The sequence below is a fragment of the Carassius auratus genome, chromosome 3 (assembly GCF_003368295.1).
Source record: "Carassius auratus strain Wakin chromosome 3, ASM336829v1, whole genome shotgun sequence".
NCBI classification, from domain to species: domain Eukaryota; kingdom Metazoa; phylum Chordata; class Actinopteri; order Cypriniformes; family Cyprinidae; genus Carassius; species Carassius auratus.
The window spans coordinates 2636687-2655744 of record NC_039245.1 but is presented as its reverse complement, the minus strand read 5'-3'; the positions used below and the strand labels follow the sequence as shown (position 1 = coordinate 2655744).

The window sequence follows — 19058 nt, the reverse complement described above, 5'->3', positions numbered from 1 at the left end:
CAGAAGGTGTGGTCTGGCATCATTGACCTGAGGCCCACATCATCAGTTGGGCTGGCTCAAGGAAAACTGCTCCAACAACAGACAGAAGCTACGTAGACTTCGTCGAGAATATTGGGCACAATTAGAGATCTTTTATAGACCTTTCATTCAAATTCATCACAAAGGCCACTTTTGTCTTAATTCCCTTCCACTTCTGCAGGGCTATGAGAGCACTTGAGCTTAATCAGAACAGGGAGAAAGCAATTCAGTCTGCTTATGTCAGTGTGAACAGGAGCCCCTGTCATGAGTCTGGAGAGCTCTTGACTCCTCTGCTTAAATGCTCTACTGTGGGTCACACATTTTAAACAAATGAACGAAAGAGGAAATGCAGACTGTATGGAAAACACCCCCCCCCCACCGACACCATTTCCCCCGAGCAATTGGGCAGTGTCTCCATGCTTAGAGTTTAAGACCAACTTAGCTTCTCAGCAATAATAATAATAATATAACATTTTAATTGCTTTAAAAAACTTGATTTTACAACTTTTTCTCTTGATATTTTTTTATTACTTTTTAAAACTGGAATACAAAATGGAAACATGCATCTATTTTCTCTTTTAAAATGAACTGTAACTATTGTAATAAAGTATGAATTAATATAAGAATTGTGTATATTCTTTTTGCCATTTCAAATAAGTGGCAGCACATGCCTGCACAACATTTAGCTATAAGACTTTTTTTACTACCATATTTCTCCACCTGTGATCTGGCCATCACCCTCAGCATTCTTTCCAAAACAGCCTGCAGCTTCTGACCTTCCTCCTCTGCACTTTTTCACCCCAGCTGCTCAAGAATCCTGATAACGCAGGCTGTTAAGTTTTTTTTTCACTCTCAAAGTGAAGAAAACAACCACCTAAGAACATATAGATTTGGTCTTCATTAGAGGTTTGAATGATCACTGTGGCACTATCATGTTGTACTATCAAAACATTGCTGTTGGAACATTCCAACCATCCCACTGGTAGCAACACTGGTTTAACCAATGGTATCACACTGGGGGAAGGACAGTATGTTAATATATATGTCATTGTTTTTGTAATTTGAAAAATAACACACTTCAGCTTTAACTCAGAGACAGTTTCACTAGTTCATCAAAAATAATATTCGAGAATAGTGATAAGCTGGGAGGAACATGTGACCTGGAAGTACAATGGATCGTTAAACAAAATTGATTCAACATAATTGACTCAGAGACTGCATAAATGCACACAGCATTCCAAATGCATGAATACTTGTTCCATTTTCCCTGTTTCATTAGGCAGAGATCTGAAGTACAATTTTAGACTGGTGCAGAGGGTGTAGAGAGGCCACGGTGGGGCCTCCCCAGTCTTTGGCTCAACCTTATTCTGCACTGTTTGGCAGTCAGTCTGCTGTTTCACTGCTGTCTGGATCTCCTGAATTTCCACATCACTGCACTGACTGAGCCTGAAGCATCCAGGCATCCAGCACAAAGTCTGAGCACAAAAACCTGCTATTTCTGATCCAAACCAGAACCTTTTTTAAATGTAAACAAGGCATAGATGTGATGTCTGTAACGTTTTGATGTGCCATTGATAGGTTGATTTGGCGAAACATATGAGCTGCCCAGAACAGCAACATCGGCTTAATCAGTGTTGTGATTTTACTTGGATTTGGCAATGCTAGTTGTGCAGAAATTACACACTTAACTTTTAATGCACTGCAATACTATTTTATTTATTATTTAAGTATTTTATTATAACATTTATGGCATCTAGCAATGTCCTAGCAGTTGTAACTTTTACTCCAAATTTTTTGCTGTTTAAAGTCTGATAAATACTGATTTTACTGCATTAAATTGTTTAAAGGTCCCCTTCTTCGTGATTCCATGTTTTAAACTTTAGTTAGTGTGTAATGTTGTTGTTAGAGTATAAATAATATCTGTAAAATTCTAAAGCTCAAAGTTCAATGCCAAGCGAGATATTTGATTTAACAGAATTCGCCTACAAAAAACGACCCGTTTGGACTACAGCCCTCTAGTTCCTGTAGTAATGACATCACTAAAACAGTTTTTTTGACTAACCACCGCCCACATGATTTCACAAACAGAGGGGGCGTGGCCTTGTTGCGCTCCGACGGAGAAGGAAGAGCTGTGTTTGTGTTTGTCGCCATGTTGTTGAAACACTGTTTTTTTTTTTCATCTAAGAGTCCAATCACCTTTGTGTTTAACAAATTTATGTTTAACTTGGTTCCTGAAAATTATAATCCACATGTAAAACTATGTGCAGTTCATTTTGCTGAGGACAGCTTCCTCAGTCTCAATCAGTTTAATGCTGGATTTGCACAAAGATTATTCTTGAAAGATGGAGCAGTTCCCTCTTTGTCTGGAGAAGGCGTTGTTTATGGACCACAACGAGTAAGTGTATTTATTATTTAAGTTGGTGTGTTTAACAGTTTCTGTAACTTATTACACAAAGGGCAACGCTCTTTAGCTTTGTTAACTAGATGTTAGGGCTGTGCAAAAAAACAAATGCGGTTTTCATGCGCATCTCGTCAGTAAAAACGCTCCTGTGACTATAAATACATCTCCAGCACGTGTGTTCTAGCCCAATCACGTTACCAGGAGGGCAGCCTGCTCTCAGCTGCTGTCGAATCACAACACAGGTACCGCTGGCCCAATCAGAACCTGTTACGTATTTCTGAAGGAGAGGCTGTATAGACCAAGGAAGTCCTCAGCCCGTTTTTGTGACAGTGAAAACAGCAGTATACAGATAGGTGAACTGTGTGAAAAATACTGTTTTTTAACACGCGAAACATGAATACGTTATATTGCACATTGTAAACACAATCAAAGCTTCAAAAAAGCGCGTAAAACAGAACCTTTAACATTCTTCTGTGATTGAACAATTTTGTCAACAAAAGCATACACAGCTGAATTTTTGCAAGGCAGGCAAAAAAAAAAAAGTTTTCATCTGCTTGATGTGATCATAGGGATTGTTTGTTTTTGTGTGGATTGTGCAACAAAATGTGGGCTGTGGGTAAAAACGGCTCATAGGAATTTCTTTTGGCAATGCTTTCCAAAGGTTATTAGTTGTATTTCTGCCGTCTTTAATTGAACAATGGCACATCAAAAGCCACTGTGGATGTAAATATAGCATGAGCAATATAGCATGAGCATAGCTCTGTAATCACTGCAGAATACACAAAATGACAGCTGAATGACAAAAGAAGAATGCATTGAGTTTGCATGCTTGGAAACTCACTCTTTTTTCTAGAATGGTGTTTTACACAGAATTTTGGCACCGGGTTAATCGCATAAAATACATGCCTGATGCTTCAAGTTGTAAATAAGCACAATCATTGATTGAGAACGTGACAAGATTTGCTTTCCTATGACAAACCTTATACAGTCCTTTGGACAGGCATGCAAAGAATTTTCTGACCCCCGCCCCCATAGATGATAAAGGCATGTCAGGGGTTAGAATGAGGACTTTTAGTGCAAAAAGAGAAATCTAGAAAGTGTTTACAAGGTTAGTGTTGCATATTTGTGTAAACGACTTAGACAAAAAGTGAAGAATCTTAAATATTTCCTCTCTACTTCATATCTTTATTTTTTAATGGGGGTTATTTAATTTTCAACATTTCACAAACTTTAAATCACTTACTTTTAATGTAGAATCTCACTGTACATTTTTAGGATTTAATAGTGTTGGATATCTGATTTTCCTATAAAATGAAGGTTTATATATATAAATATATATATATTTGGTCATGTAACTTCTTCATGTCCTGTAACATTAACAGCTGTTTACTGAAAGGAAAGTACAATCAATCCAGTCATAAAGTCAACTAGCTTAGATCTCATAAACACACACACACACACACACACACACACACACACGCACATACACACACTCAGGAAACCCAGGGAGCCAGAATCCTGAGGATGTAATGCAAAAGGGAGGAGCACACAGGAAATTAATAGACAAATATTTGCAGATGGCATAAAACAGTGGTGTATATCAATATAGCTCTGTTACATAATAAATATGCATAGTGGAGTTACAAATGCATAGATACATAGTGCCTATCTATGTGTGTATGTACTTAACTACAAATATTGCAGATATTTTATATCTGGACTTTCACAGAAGCAGCTGTTTAGAAGAATAAGAGAGGGGTAGCTGAGCATTCAGAGGCTGAATTTGGGGGACAAAGCCGTTTCCTTTGTGAGTAAATCTTCTTGCTCCAGTCTTCCTGCCGCTGGCCTCATTCTCAGTTCCCGCCAGGAACAGGCTAAGACTTTCCTCTGCACTCTTGGTCTTCTTCAACACCACAGAGAACCACATATAGACAGACACACAGAAACCACCAACTAAATCTTTCACACTCTCCTTCGAAATCACTTGAGAATAAGAGGAAAAGTAGAGACATGACATGATGTTTTTGACTATTGTAGTCAAAGAAAACCTTGTCATGATTTAAAAGAATGTATCCACAATGAATTCTGTGCATTTTGTCATAACACCTCATGCTTCCAGAAAGCTTCCCCTCCCTCCCTTCCTCAGCACAGCACATATTGAGTTCCAGACCACACCCAACCAGAGTTCTGGGCTGTTTAGGATTTTGGAGAGGAGGAGCGCGCACTTTTTCCTCATTTCACTACTACTACGTTTACCCTGCAGTCACGTTCACACTTGCATCACTTCATCTCCACATCTGGCTGCCCTCTCCAAACTCTACAATATTTGACCCTTTAGGCTTCTCTACAGCGGTGAGTGTGAATCATAAGTTACTTTTTCTACATGCATGCAGACAGTTATTAAGTGAGCCATAAAACTCTTCGAGAGGATCACAGCATCTTTGATGTCTAGAAAAGACTGGCTGGGGTAAGGCAGTTGATTTATTGCTGGCTAACAAGCGTTAGTTTTTAATGTGTTCGAGCGTTTATTGCCTGAAAACATAAACTGAAGAGGAGAGAGTTTGTCAGGAAAGGGGCGTTGGCGATAATGCTTCACTGATGAATCACTAGCGTATACTTATTACTAGACTTATTATTCTTAATATACGTTTTGCTTACTTGTTATATTTTTCAATCTACTTTAAAGCTAGTGGGAGAATCCAGTTTGGCTTCAGGTTTTTTTTTTTTTTTTTACAATAGAAAAATAAAAGTTTTGAAAACAACACAATATAGCTGTATTTAAATCTCAAATGTTTGGCGCTTTTGCATTTTAAAATCATTAGGAATGAAGTACCACCAACTTTGTCTCCCATATCGCCCCCTAGTGAAAGCATCTCATCTGTCAATATAGGCTGAAGTATTTTTTTTTAAGTTCTCATATATATATATATATATATATATACTTCATAAATCTTACTTTTTTATGTGATTTATAATTGTATATGAGAAAAAAATGAGTATATATTATATAAACTACCCTGTGTAAATGTTGAATGTGTAACATAATATAACTTTTAAAAAAAAAGTTTATATATTCCTAACTTTCCTAACTGTAGTGAATAAGTAAATGTTACGTGGTACATATTTTATGTTTTTTTTTTCTTTTTCTTTTTTTTATGAAATAATCATGTTCAAAGTTGTAGATGAAAAATGTATGTAGGCGTTACAAAAAAGATGCATAATGGGTATAGTGGATGTGATAGTTTGTGCAAGGCCAAGCATCGCTCCTACAACTTGTTTTTTGTATATTTGATTAATTTTGCATGTGTGGCTTTTTATCTCACTCAGCTGAGTGTGTGTGAGACAGACAGTCACAGTGATTTCTCAGTGGCACATTCCAACGTATTGCTCATGGGACAGTTTTGGGGGTGGGGAGTGTGAAGTGTGTTCATGAGGTGCAGGCGTTTTCACTGCACTGGATTTCCGGAGGCCCGTCTGCTCTGCTTTTACAACACAAACACAGCCACAGTGAGTGCCATAATTCAAACCGACCTATCAAAAGCCAAACCGCCAGTTGCTTACTGACCAAGTTGTTTCCAGCCTCAGTTTCTCTCTCTCTCTTTTGTTTTGGGTCACTGATTGATCTAGCAGAACTGATGCCACTCAGAAATGTGCAGCTTGCAGGGCTTTCCAGAGAATAGGTGGTGGGTTTTGTTTGCGGATGGGTTGTTTCATTAGAAACTATGCTGTCAACATTTGGATCAGGAAATGCCTCTCCTTTTGGCTGAGCCAAAGCTCTGGATGCTTTTTTTAACCCTCACATCCAGCTCAGAGTGACTAAGCTACAGGCGGCGTTGTGTTCCCCTCAGTGTTTGTAAGAGACTGCACTCCAAAATCATGTCTCTCTCTCTCTCTCTCTCTCTCTCTCTCTCTCTCTCTCTCTCTCTCTCTCTCTCTCTCTCTCTCTCTCTTTTATGAAATGTCAGTAAATTAGGAAAAAGTTTGAATCAGTAAACTAAACTAAATGACTCAGAACAGCATGTGAATAAACATCCACTTGATATTCACAATATTTCAAAGCAAAATAAAACCATTGGACTGTTTCCATACATACTCTTCTGATTTGATTAGGTTTGGATCCCATTTGATTTGATTCTGAATCATTTAGGTATATTTTAGTTTATCATTTCTATTTTGCTTGCTTGTGAATGAAAGACGTTGTTGCTCTTCTAATGCAGTAAATTATATTAAAAAAAGTTTCAGACTGAGTCAAATGGATAACTTGATTATTTGAAAGAAACTCATGAGTCATTCTTTTTGGCAATTATGGTACATTGGTCAATCTTTTTTATATTTACTGAAAAGAACTGTCTCATAGGAGTCATTTATTGATGAATCATGCAAAATTGGTTACGTTGTATGGCTTTGATTCACTTAAAAGTACCGTCTCATAAAAGTTATTTGTTGATTCATAGTCAAACTAGATTGGTCTAGCTGAATGATTGTTTTTCTGTGCATCAATAGCCTTTTTCTGTCATTATTTTGCAGCCCCAGTCTTTTTATTGCATCATATTAAACACTGCAAACTCATTTGTAACGTGGGCAACATGTGTTGTACACAGTCCACATGCAAACACGTGCTACTCATCTTTAACTCGTCAGTTCATATTCAAAAAGAAACTTAGACCACTGGATTCTGAACTGTAGTTGCAGGGTGATGGTAAGGGACAGGGAGCTGTGTCCAAACTCTATTATTGCTTCAGCAAAATGGTGACAAAACATTACAGATACTTTAATCTTGCCATGAACTACTAATGTGAGGTGAGCATTCAGAAGATAGTATCAGATCATTGGAGTGTTCTCAGCAACATAATAATTGTCAAATAAGATTAAAAAATGATTTCCATTGATACGAGGCTTGGTAATCTTTTTTTGTTTTCACCAGTTACACAAAGAATAACACTGAAACTCATTCATCTCCACTGACAGGTTGACTATCTATAGTCACAGACGCAGTGGCTTGGCAAATGTGTGAAATGTAAAACCAATTTGAGTCTTTGAGTCTGGGTGTTTGCATGTTTTCATGTTTTTCAGATTGAGACAATGAATTGCACATGTTGCTGTGGATTTTGATAACCAAGTGTGCACAAGGGTGACATTGCTGAAGTCCCATTAGCTTATGAAAAACACTCTTATTCACGCTACCAGTCTTACCAGAAACCCACACCAGCTTCAAACACAAACACAGCACCATGTTTAGCAATAAACAGTCACATTCCTTACTAATATAAGAGAGGAAGAAAACAACAGGGTCTCCTTGACAGACATGCACTAAGAGGCAAGAGGGGGATGTGCTCATGTGAATGTATGTCATGCCTTAAGGTGGCATTTCAATGGTCAATTTTCAAACATAAACTGCATTTTGTAGTCATTTGGAGAATTAGTGGGAGGGTGCTTGACTAAAGCGATCATATTCATGTTGATGTTTATTACTGATAATTCATATTAAAACTTACAGTCTTATACTTTATGAACTGAAGTATTGAAAAGTGTAGTGCAAATTATTATAAAAAATTATGTAACTAATATGCAAAAGAAAATAAATCCTCATAACAGGAGGGAGTAACTGTGAAAATAACGACCTAGAAATAGTGTACAATCAAAAAAAAAAAAAAAAAAAAAAAAAAAAAGAACAAAAAAAAAGAAAAAAAAACATAACAAAAAAAAAAAACCTTTATCTTCTAGGTAGAAAATAGTTTTTAAACGAAAGGCTAAACACACTACCAATATAAATAATCATCATAAAACACTTAAAAACCAAAAAAATATTTTTATATCCTATTTAAAATGTTAATCACAGTTGGGATAAAGGCCTTCTTATATTAAAGGCACTTTATACCATCTGCCAGAGGGAAGTAACTGGAAAGAACTATACATGGCATGAGAAGAGTCTCCTACAATAACAGAGGCTTTCCATTTTTAAAATAAATGTAAACCTTCATTTGGCAACAGTGCAACTTGATCAAAACATTGACATGACAAAAAAATGACATTAAATAAATGTTTAATGTTTTTACAAATTACTGTTTTTACTGTATTTTTAATCAAATAAATGCAGTTAACACAGAAAACAAACCCTTGTCTTGTCTGTGGCTTTAGCACAGTTGAGATTTAAAACTGGCTGCTAAGTGCACTGGATGCAACAAGAAACTCCTTTGGAGTAACAATAGTTCTCTCTTCATCCCTGCTGAAAGATCAAAGGAGCTACTGAGAATCCGGACTGTGTGTTAATGCATTAAACACAGCTGTCCTGATTCTCAGAGAGAGGGGTTGTCTGGATGTGGCTGCGGGGGTTCAGCAGCGTGTCTTTTGACAGATCCATGTGGGCGTCATTTCTCATGCTTGCGGCATGTCATCAGTGGAATGTGATGTGAAAACAGTGCTTGTGGCACCTGAGCACAGTTGCTCTGCGGTAGAATCATAGCAATGAGATGAAAGCCTATAAGAACCCATTTCACACTTTCAACCCAGCAGGCCACACCGAGAGCCGAGCGGGACCCTACAGTGTGTGAATGAGGCTCCTCCTGAGATCAGCTGCAGCAGTAACACATGTGCCTTGCCAAAATACACTCCTTTTACAAAACGAGGAGTCCCTTGTGCCAAAACTGTCCAGTATGGTGTTGAAATATCTGTGGAGAACCTCAGGGTTGTGTAAAGGGACCTTAAGGCTTTGTAGAAGTAGCTCTTACACTGTATACTTCATTCTCGCTGGGAGTTTGTTTACTTTTTGCTTTACTGGGTGTGGCTTATAGATGATACCCAAAATAAAGCTTTGTTTTTCCTGTACATTAAACTTCATTGAATCAACCATGAACACCTTTGTATACCAAAGTTTTCTAGAGCCAAAGTTAGCAGCTTGTGTGTTCCCATTCTAGTTCACATGCACCAATGGTACTAGAGTGGCTGAACAGTGAGTAAAATATAATCAGAGATGTCAATGATAGATTTGATTGTCAGTGTGTGTTCAGAGTTGTATAATTTCATTTCCTGGGACACTGTAAATGTAAGGTGAATTTGTTAATTTGGAGAGCTATTTCTATCTGAACTGACTCAAACATGACTCACTGGTGTAAGTGTAGTTTGGTGTAAATGAATTTGATTCAGACATATTCTTGTTCATTCTTTTATATACAATTTTAATTATTGGCTCTTCCAGTGAAATTACAGACTTCTCTCTGATGATGTATGCTGGAATCTGGATTTCTCCAAACATTTAGTCCGTATAAACTTCATCCCTTTCTTAAAATTGACTGCTCTCTCTCTCTCTCTCTTTCTCTCATTTTCTCTGTGTAACTTAATTAATAATTGCATCAGAATGCTATCAACGGCTCAAGCCTCTGTTACCAGCTTAATGACATTTTGGAGCTAGCAAAAATGGCATTGGATGAGATGCAGAAGAAATAATAGCCATTTAAGAACAAAAACCAGACGAATCCATGTGGTAACCATAGTATAAGTGGAATAATTGACTCCGGGCCATTGAATTAGAAAAATAATGCACACCCGAGGTGTAACGGGCACATCACCAAGTGTCAACTCCTCTGGTGTGCATTATTTTTCTAATAATTCAATGGCCCAGAGTCAATTATTTCGTACTTATATTAAATTATATTAAAAAAAATTGGACCCATATGTTCTTCAGAATATGTACTATATTTATTATTATTTTTGTGTGTGTGTGTTCCGCTGAAAAGGTTTGAACAGAATGAGAGTAAGTAAATGTTGACAGAATTTAACTTTTTCGGTGAACTATTTAACACACCTAAGATTTAACATTGTATATGTTATAAAATGTGTGATGTTATTCATGGAAAAAATGGAGATTTGTGGGTATAAAAAAAAGGGGGACCAGTATTCTGATCACATGAAGGAAGCACCGCAGACATGCCAAAGACATGTGATGGAGGTCTTCACATTTAATTGACTTTAAATCATTCTAGTGAATTGCAAACCTAAACCAGATTACAGATCAAATATGCTGTATGGTGGGATGTGTGAAAATGCTTATCGTGATGTCTTTGTGTGAACTGCAGCCATCGAACGTTAAGAGGCCTGTTAGGTAATCAGTTAGATGGGGCCCAGCAGGCACATTTCAGCTGCTCATGCCTAATTTTAACTTTATTGAGCAAGAACAGGGCTGCATTTAATTTATGGCTGTATTTTAGAACAAACACTTGTCCCTGACAGGATAAACACGAGTGCTTCAATGAAAATGAGTCTGTGAGAATGCATTGATCTTAATTAGATCATTGTTTATAGCTATGAGAAAGCCTAGCACTTGCTGAGAGATGAACATGTTGTTTATCCATGGCTGTTAACCTTCACAGCTTCACAGCTGTTTCAGAAAAGGGTTCTTTTTAGCCCCTTTCTTTTCATCCTGGCAGTGAAGGATGTCTACAATAAAAGGCGTGCATGGATTGACTCCACACTAACTTCTGTGCATTATAATTTCTTCACGTTTCTGATCCTTTGCATGTTTTTCTTCCCTTTTATCTGCATTGTCTCAGATCTCAGAGTGTGAGTTGGTCTTGGGACTCCGAAACAACCCATAAATAGTTTGTTGCTGACATTTGAAACTGCAGGCCATGTCAAACGTACACACAAAAACATTCCCCCTTGTATCCCTCATTTACTTTGAGGTGTTCCCTCTAGCTCAGCATTGATAGTTAAGGTCAGGTTAGGTCAAACTGGGTGGTTATGTGTTCTGCAGTTCCCATTTGCATGTTTTTGTCATCATTTATTGGTTCATTTAAATGTTGGATTATCTGAAGTTCATGAGCAAAACATTTGCACAAAACCTAATTCATAAAACACTTTATCTTTTGGATTCCGCCAATGATCTGTTATGGATATTTGACTGCGTCATGTTACTGAGGAACATTCCTTTCTGTGAGGTCATGCTGCTTCTGTTTAAATGCTGTAGATGAAACAATGACGCACAGTTAAAATGGGATTAATTGTTGGGTTGTCTGTGCAGTATCTGTTGCCTTTGATGTCACAACTCAGGATAGTCACTATAGTGAAGAGCTTTGTAATTGTTTTTGTGGTCAGTGGCAGTTCATCAGAGGACTTGGGGAACTAAATTGCCACAAAATGAATCAAAATAAATCAGCAAAAGCTATAAAAGTAACATTTGTTTAACTCTTATAATGTAAAAAACATAAATTGTATATGTATTTTTTTATAAATGTGTATGTGTGTATATATCCGATGGGACTCATGTTCATGGATAAGCCAATGTTTTATTAACGTAGTAGAATGAAGAAGGATGAGCGAAATGAGGCATCTGAACGAGCACGACACATGACTCAAAAGCAGCAGAGCCTTTTTTCCCTGCGTTCCATTTGGAAGGGCTCATCCCTATGCCCTTATCCCTTCAAAGGGTCTACCCTTTTCAAGGGTTTAAGGGTGTAGGTGACCAAACAAATGTTTCTGAAGTGCCCTTCTGCGTCATCATCATGTGCCCACATGGAGGCGCCGTCATCATGCAAAGAATCTGCGCAAAGGATCATGGGAACCCGAAGTGTCTATCAGTTGTACCCTTCGAAATCCTTCATTCCGAAGGGCCATTTGAAGTGGCTGGTTTTGAGCACTTTGGTTTGGAACGACCCTTCAATATGGCGGCCATGATTGTTTCACTCCGAAGTGCTCTTTTAATTCCGTCAGTCGACCGCTCCCATTCCTTACAGTCATGCGTTTGTGGGGGAAAAAAGCAGCACTGTTTTATCTAATAGATACGTTTTAAAGTTCTGTTATAATGCTACTCTATGCGGTCATCATCGTTCTATTAAAGGGGTCATATGATGCTTTTTTAAAGATCATTATTTTGTGTATTTGGTGTAACAGAATATGTTGATGCTTTAATGTAAAAAAAAAATAATTCAAATACTGTACATTATTGTAGGTCCTCAATGCCCTGCCTCTCTCAAACGAGTCGTTTTCTACAAAGTCCCTCCTTCCGACAAGAGCAGTCTGTTCTGATTGGCCAACTGACCCAGTACATTGTTATTGGCCGAACACTGCAAGCACTTGTCGGAATTATAATGCCCCTTTAATCGCGAGCTTCATCTTTTAAAATAATTGTAAAGGCAGTTGATAATGTGCTTAGTTTTACCATCAGTTCAAGCCTGAAAGGGAAACAGAGTCGCATGACAGACACAGTTATGAAGCTTGTATGTGTTTGCACTACACATGCCACGGATGGTTTAGACAGCTGACTCCACTATGTGACGGTCATGAAACGGTCGTCCATAAAATGTGTTGCTGTTCTGTTGTTAATAATCTTAAAGATTCCTAAATGCTTCTACTTTCGGAAGGCCAAATTAAGTGCTTTTGTTTTCGCCTAGATACACACAGCGTCTCCCTGACATGGCTGCTTCAACACTAACTGTGGTTACTGAAATCACGCCTTCTTTCTTTGCGTGAACATTTGGGCGGCATTACACAAATATTACCACATAGTGATGTAGACATGTGGGGGCGTGTTTGAATGAGCCACTTTAGGAGGGCGTGGCAGTCTTAAATTTCATAAAGAATATCTCTTTGGATATGAGACTTTACAGATCTTCTTCATGCACCATGAGCTTGTAACACTCCAAAGAGACAGGAAACATTGAAATCGCATCATATGACCCCTTTAAAATGCACATCATATTAAAGCGTCTTTGGTGTTTCCATATGTTTTCTACAATACAAAACCGGATATCGAGGGCTTATGACGTCATTGGCAGGTGAAACAATGACACTATGGACACTGTCAGTGTCACTAGGTAAAATTGTTTATTTCTCTGGATTCAAACTTTCTTTAAAAAAAATCTTACAGGTTGTGCCTTTAATATTTTAAAGTTTATGGATTGGCACTTTTCACATACATTGCATCAACGTTTTACAAAAATGTATGATAATCAAAATGCTGCCGATAGACCTTAGATTGTACTGAACCTGGAAGTATTCCTTTAAGACCCTTGTGATTGTGTTATCGCCTCTTCTGATGATTACAGGTACACAGTTCCTGTGAAGGCTGAAGTGGTTCACCCGTGAAGCTGATTCCACGCTTGCTGTTTGCCTCGGTGAACCTCTACAGCAGATCTTTTGTTCCGGAAAAGGCCTGAGGGGACTGTGTACAGAGGATTATCCTTCTGTGCAGCCAACATACAATTTCCAGTATGTTCTTCCTCGTGTATTCTGTGTTTGGTGGGCCTCTGTCTAGTCAAAGGGTTCCATTTTCCTCACTTCTTAACCATCGACAGGAATTTTCATCCTCAATTTCTCACCATTCACAGAGCCTCTAGTAACAAAACACGGGTTCTCTGTGTTAAATGCCACATTTGTGCCATCATGGATTTCAGCATTAACAGGCGCCTCCCAACAGCTCTTAGAAATGCAGATATCCAAACTGATCTCAGATGAAAAAAAAAGATGATGAAAAAAAGCATTAACTTTAAGACCTTTATTAAGGAAGTTAAGTAATCTGGATTCATTATAACTAGCTACTTAATTTATTTTGTCTTTGCATCCTTTTTCAAGCTTGAGAGCTTCAGTCTCCAAAAATGCATGATTAAAATATTCAAGTTTTATTATTATTATTCATTTCTTATTTTTGTTTTTAATAGAATCATCTGCTCAACACATGTCCTAGTTCAGATCACAGATTTTTGGACAGCATGTTTTGAGTTTTTGGTCTCACGGTCTTTCTCCTCTTCTACGCCTCTCAGTACAACAGAGGAAGGCAGCTGAAGAGAAAATTAAGACCATGTGTGGACCGAGTACACGGTACACATGATTTAATGAGACCAGCCTCCCACTTTAAACTCTACAGAGACAGACAGCTAATGTAGGGAAGGGCTCTAGAGGATTTCCACTACAGGCTCTGAATAAATGACCAACATTCTCACACTTAATGCCTATGCTCAATTTTGTTCCCAGTACCGTCCCTGACCTTAGAAGAAATTGTGAAAGTAAAAAAAAAAAAAAAAAAAGGTTTTCAGACCTGTGTTTTGCTCTGAGAAACTTGTACTAGACGAGCATCATCATGTATCCTCCCAAATTATTGTGTCTCCCTTGTGAACTGAGGCTGGCTTCCTGGCTTTCCTTTAATATGACTGTGTTGGCTGAATCGTTCTGGCTCAGTTGTGTGCTGTAGTTGGGAATGTTTCTTTGCTTTCTTTAAGCTGAGCTCCATTCTTTAACCATTTTCCCGCCTAAACTCTGCATTGCCCAAATGCCACGCCCAGTTTCCCACATCCCTTCTTAAAAAGACAGTTTACCCACAAATGAAAGCCATTATATGTACGTTTCTACTTTTTGTTCCAAACCTGTATTGACTTTCTGTCTTCAACACCAAAGGAGAAGTTGAGCAGGATGTCCAGGTTATTTTGTACACCGTCTCAGTAGCACCACCTCAGATCAGATTCATACACCTGGAGCAAAACAACTTCATACTTAACTTAATTAAAAGGTAGTTATTGATGGTCTGGTTGTGTATAAGCGGCATAACAAGGAAATTAGGAAGATGTGCATGTTTTAAAGGAGGAAAACATTGTCTTTGATACTCGACATAGTGCTGAGGTGATATCATCCTTTGTAGTGTCTTTTTTGTAGTGTCTTTTTTATTGTATCCTCAAGAACTGAACATGAAAGCAATTCAGTCCAAAAAACGAGTTTCTTATCTCCAGTATAAACTCACACATACTATACAAGGTGAAGAGGGAAAAAGCCATTTATAAATGACTCGGTGTATACAGGCTGAGATGTATAGGCTGTCTGTATGTGGCTGTAGTGCAGTGAATCATGGGAAGCTAAATTAGCATTTTAGATTTGGCTCCTTTCTACTTGAATGATCGATGAAATCAAACAAAATTAATGTAGCTTCTTAAACTCGATGCTAAAAACATTTTCTTAAATAAAATGAAATTGTTTGGCTATGTATTGTTTTTGCGTGTTTAAATATGTATGACATTTATTTGATCATATTTCAGTTTGTATCATTGGTGCAATGTCTAGTAAGTGTGCAAATCAGAAATGGTTCCTAATAATATAATTAATTGGTGACACTATAAGATCATATTATTTAAAATGAGCAATGCATAAGTATTTATTAATCTTTGTTAAGATTACTAAAAAATACATTTGATTGTTGTTAATTTATGTTTCCTTGGGTCCATTACTTAATATTAACAGATAGGCTACAACATTTGCTTTTAATAATGTATTGGTAATAATTTCACATTTACATTAACTAAGATTATAACATGCTTTAGATGCATTTGTCATTGTTAATTTATGAAATGTACTTAATAATTAATATTAACAAATGAAACCTTAATGTAAAGTGTTACCAAATAATTAAAAAATAATATTTATCTTTTAATTTATTGTCATTGGTGTAAAAATACAAATACAAATTCTTCCAAGGTCAAAGTGCAGAATAAGAGTATAGGTTTTGCCACTGAATCTAGAGAAGCAGAAACCAACAGTTCCACTTCTCAGTCTAAGCTTCGTGTTCATTTAACAGGATTATTATATTTCTGTATCTTCTTCCCCCCTCAGATACTCCAGCTTTTGATTTTCAGTTCCACCATCAGCCATGTTGATTATTTTGGCCTTCATCATCCTCTTCCACATCACCTCTGCAATACTACTCTTCATAGCAACCATCAGAAATGTAAGTTGATCTTCATTAGTCTTTTTTTTTTAATTAGTCCGCTTTAATCAACTGTAAAATGTACTGCTATAACAACTGTATTCGTTTTATTTAAGAAATTCACATATATACAATATATTCTCCATCTTTTCAAGGTATGGTGGGTTTCGAAGGGTTACACCTTAGATCTCTGGTATTACTGCAACTCCACAAATTGTTATGATATACCGAACAGTGCAACGGATAAGGCAGGTAAGCCTTGAGCCTTGATTGTCATAAAATCTAAATCAAATATAACTACTATTTACTTTGGTCTGAACAAAATGGTGTACAGTATGAATGCTTGTGTTAATGGTATTGTTTAAAGTTGTTTATTGATTAAACCTTGTTTGCATTTGTATATGAATGTATTTGGATGTGTTCAATACAGGAAAATGCTAAATAGAAGTATTTTCTGACAGTGAATTTAGGACTCCACCATATACTGTATATAATATCCAGCCATTTCTTGCTCAAAATTTTGACAAATAAACCTGTCATGTTCTCTTCCTCTTTATTAGCCTATCTTCAGATTATCCAGGCCACCATGATACTTGCTACGATCTTGTGCTGTGTGGGTTTCTTTGTTTTCATCCTTCAGCTCTTCCGTCTGAAGCAGGGAGAGAGATTTGTCTTCACAGCCATCATCCAGCTCTTGTCTGGTGAGTTCCTGCCCACGCAGCATATATTTCAAATCATAGTTAGCAGTATGATTGCGATTTCTTAGTTACTCTCTATGTACTATACAAAGAAAAGTTACAATCAGCCATTCATTACACAAAATCTTAGGTCAAGAGGGGTCTTGAATCACCTTGAAGTATCTGTACTGTAATGTTCATGTCATGTTTTTAATCTGTAAATTGTCCCAGCTTTGAAACACTTATTTTGTAAGATGGACACAGGAAAACGTTTTACATTTTTGTGACAAGTACAAATTGAGAACCAATTTGGAGAAATGTAACTTTGCATCACTTGCTCACTAATGGATCCTCTGCAGTGAATGGGTGCCATCAGAATGAGAGTCCAAACAGCTGATAAAAACATCACAATAATCCATAAGTAATCCACACTTGTTAAGTGAATGTTGTGGTGGTAGAGGACAACAGGGAATGGATTTTTTTACTTGAGGAAGTGTTAAAGTGGATTACGATTAAATGATGTTAACTGATGCACAGGAGTCATGTGGATAACTTGTGGATTACTGTGAAGTTTTTATCAGCTGTTTACACTCTCATTCTGACGGCACCCATTCACTGCAGAGAATCCATTGATGAGCAAGCAGTGTAACAACAAATTTCTCCAAATCTGTTCCAATGAGGAAACAAACTCATCTACATCTTGGATGGTCTCAGATTAGAATTTTTGGGTGAACTTTTTTATTCTTTTTTTTTTTTTTTGTATACAAATGTTTAATTTTATAAAATGTTTGTATTTATTATATTGTATTGTTGAATTTGATTTTTTTATGTGTCATGTAATTGTCTGTGTATCATAAATACAACCAACCAACTGTAAATTGCCCCTTTTTTTCCCTCCCACAGCTTTCTGTGTGATGACCGGTGCATCCATCTACACTGCAGAGCACTTAAACTTCCAAGACGAGATTTTTAAGGAAGGAGACTACGGATACTCCTTTGTTGTGGCCTGGGTCGCATTCCCCATGACGCTGCTGAGTGGCTTTATGTATCTAGTGCTAAGAAAACGCAAATAAAGCACAACACACCACCTCACTAGCTGCCACCAGCTACAGTCTTAGCCAAGAGACTTTATTTGGAATGATACTTGTTTTTGTTTGAATGAAGTAGATCATCTTATTAATCACTGCATACTGGAAACTTAATTAAAATTTATGCATAGTGTATGTCACTTTTTTTTTAACCCCTGTTGCATAATTTAGTTAAAAATGAAAAAGTGCTGTGACTTAGAGACATAAAATAGGGAATGGAAAAAAATACAAGAGTGGGATATAATACGACATATTTTACACATGGAACCACTATGGGCTCAACATGTATTCATACATAATGCATGATGTAACACTTAGTGTGTAGAAAATAACATGCTAGTGTGATGTTTCCTGGTCATTACATGTGCCTGTGGAAAAGCAATTAAACATAAAATCTGAAAATATGGGGCTGCCAGTTTGCTGAGCACTATATCATACTTGAAGCTGAACAAATTATCAATATTAGTGGCATGATGTGTTCCTGTATTTAGTGTGTGTTTTTTTGTTGTTGTTTTGTTTTTGTAAAATAGTCTTTTAGTGTTGACTAATTACATTGCATGTTTTTTTTTTTCAGCATTTAATTTGAAATCACTGTTAACATAAGTACCGATCTGTAGTTTTTTAGGCATTGTGTTTGATTAGGGCACTTGGGATTTAATTCATATTCATGCGAATAACTTTAAGATAATGGTGTTGGTGAAGCACACCGATGGTTTCAGTTTTAATGTCTAATATATAATCATTTCGTCCTCAAATCTGCTATGGAATAAAAAGCAATTAGCTATATATTATTTAGGCAAAAGTGTTAAGCTGTATTTATTAAGACTAACTGCATTGTTGCTGTTTATATATTTTGTAATGAAGTATTATATCAACAGGTGTGAACATGTTTTTTAATGCTCAATTTTCAGAAGGTGTTAATGAATATTAGTGAAGGCTTTTGTAATGGGAATGAAACCACAATGGCAGCTTTTTTTTAAAATGTCTGCTTAGTTGTTCAGGTCAGGTCTGTTTCTGGAGATTGATCCCCACCAAGGGCTCAATATTGTTCTTTTTTTTTTTAAATCAAATAAATGCATTTTACAATAACAACCAGATGGAGACTCTTTCTTTTGTGATGTATACAATGTATACAAAATATGGCAGTAAATATGCCACTAGAAATTTGTCATGCAAAAGATTTCATATGATAA

General features: G+C 36.9%; 1 protein-coding gene across 2 annotated transcripts; it reads left to right on the top strand.

The window, feature by feature from the left end:
• Positions 1 to 4612: 4612 nt before the first annotated feature.
• Positions 4613 to 18960, top strand: LOC113043171 (epithelial membrane protein 2). 2 transcript variants are annotated; one of them, XM_026202398.1, is made up of 6 exons: positions 4613 to 4771; positions 13459 to 13621; positions 16007 to 16121; positions 16256 to 16352; positions 16661 to 16801; positions 17681 to 18960. In XM_026202398.1, the coding sequence occupies exons 3-6, from the start codon at positions 16044 to 16046 to the stop codon at positions 17848 to 17850; spliced, it is 486 nt and encodes a 161-aa protein (XP_026058183.1). In that variant the 5' UTR covers positions 4613 to 4771; positions 13459 to 13621; positions 16007 to 16043; the 3' UTR covers positions 17851 to 18960. The 2 variants fall into 2 exon arrangements, with proteins under 2 accessions (XP_026058183.1, XP_026058179.1); XM_026202394.1 differs by lacking the exon at positions 13459 to 13621 and having other exon boundaries at positions 4614 to 4771.
• Positions 18961 to 19058: the final 98 nt, after the last annotated feature.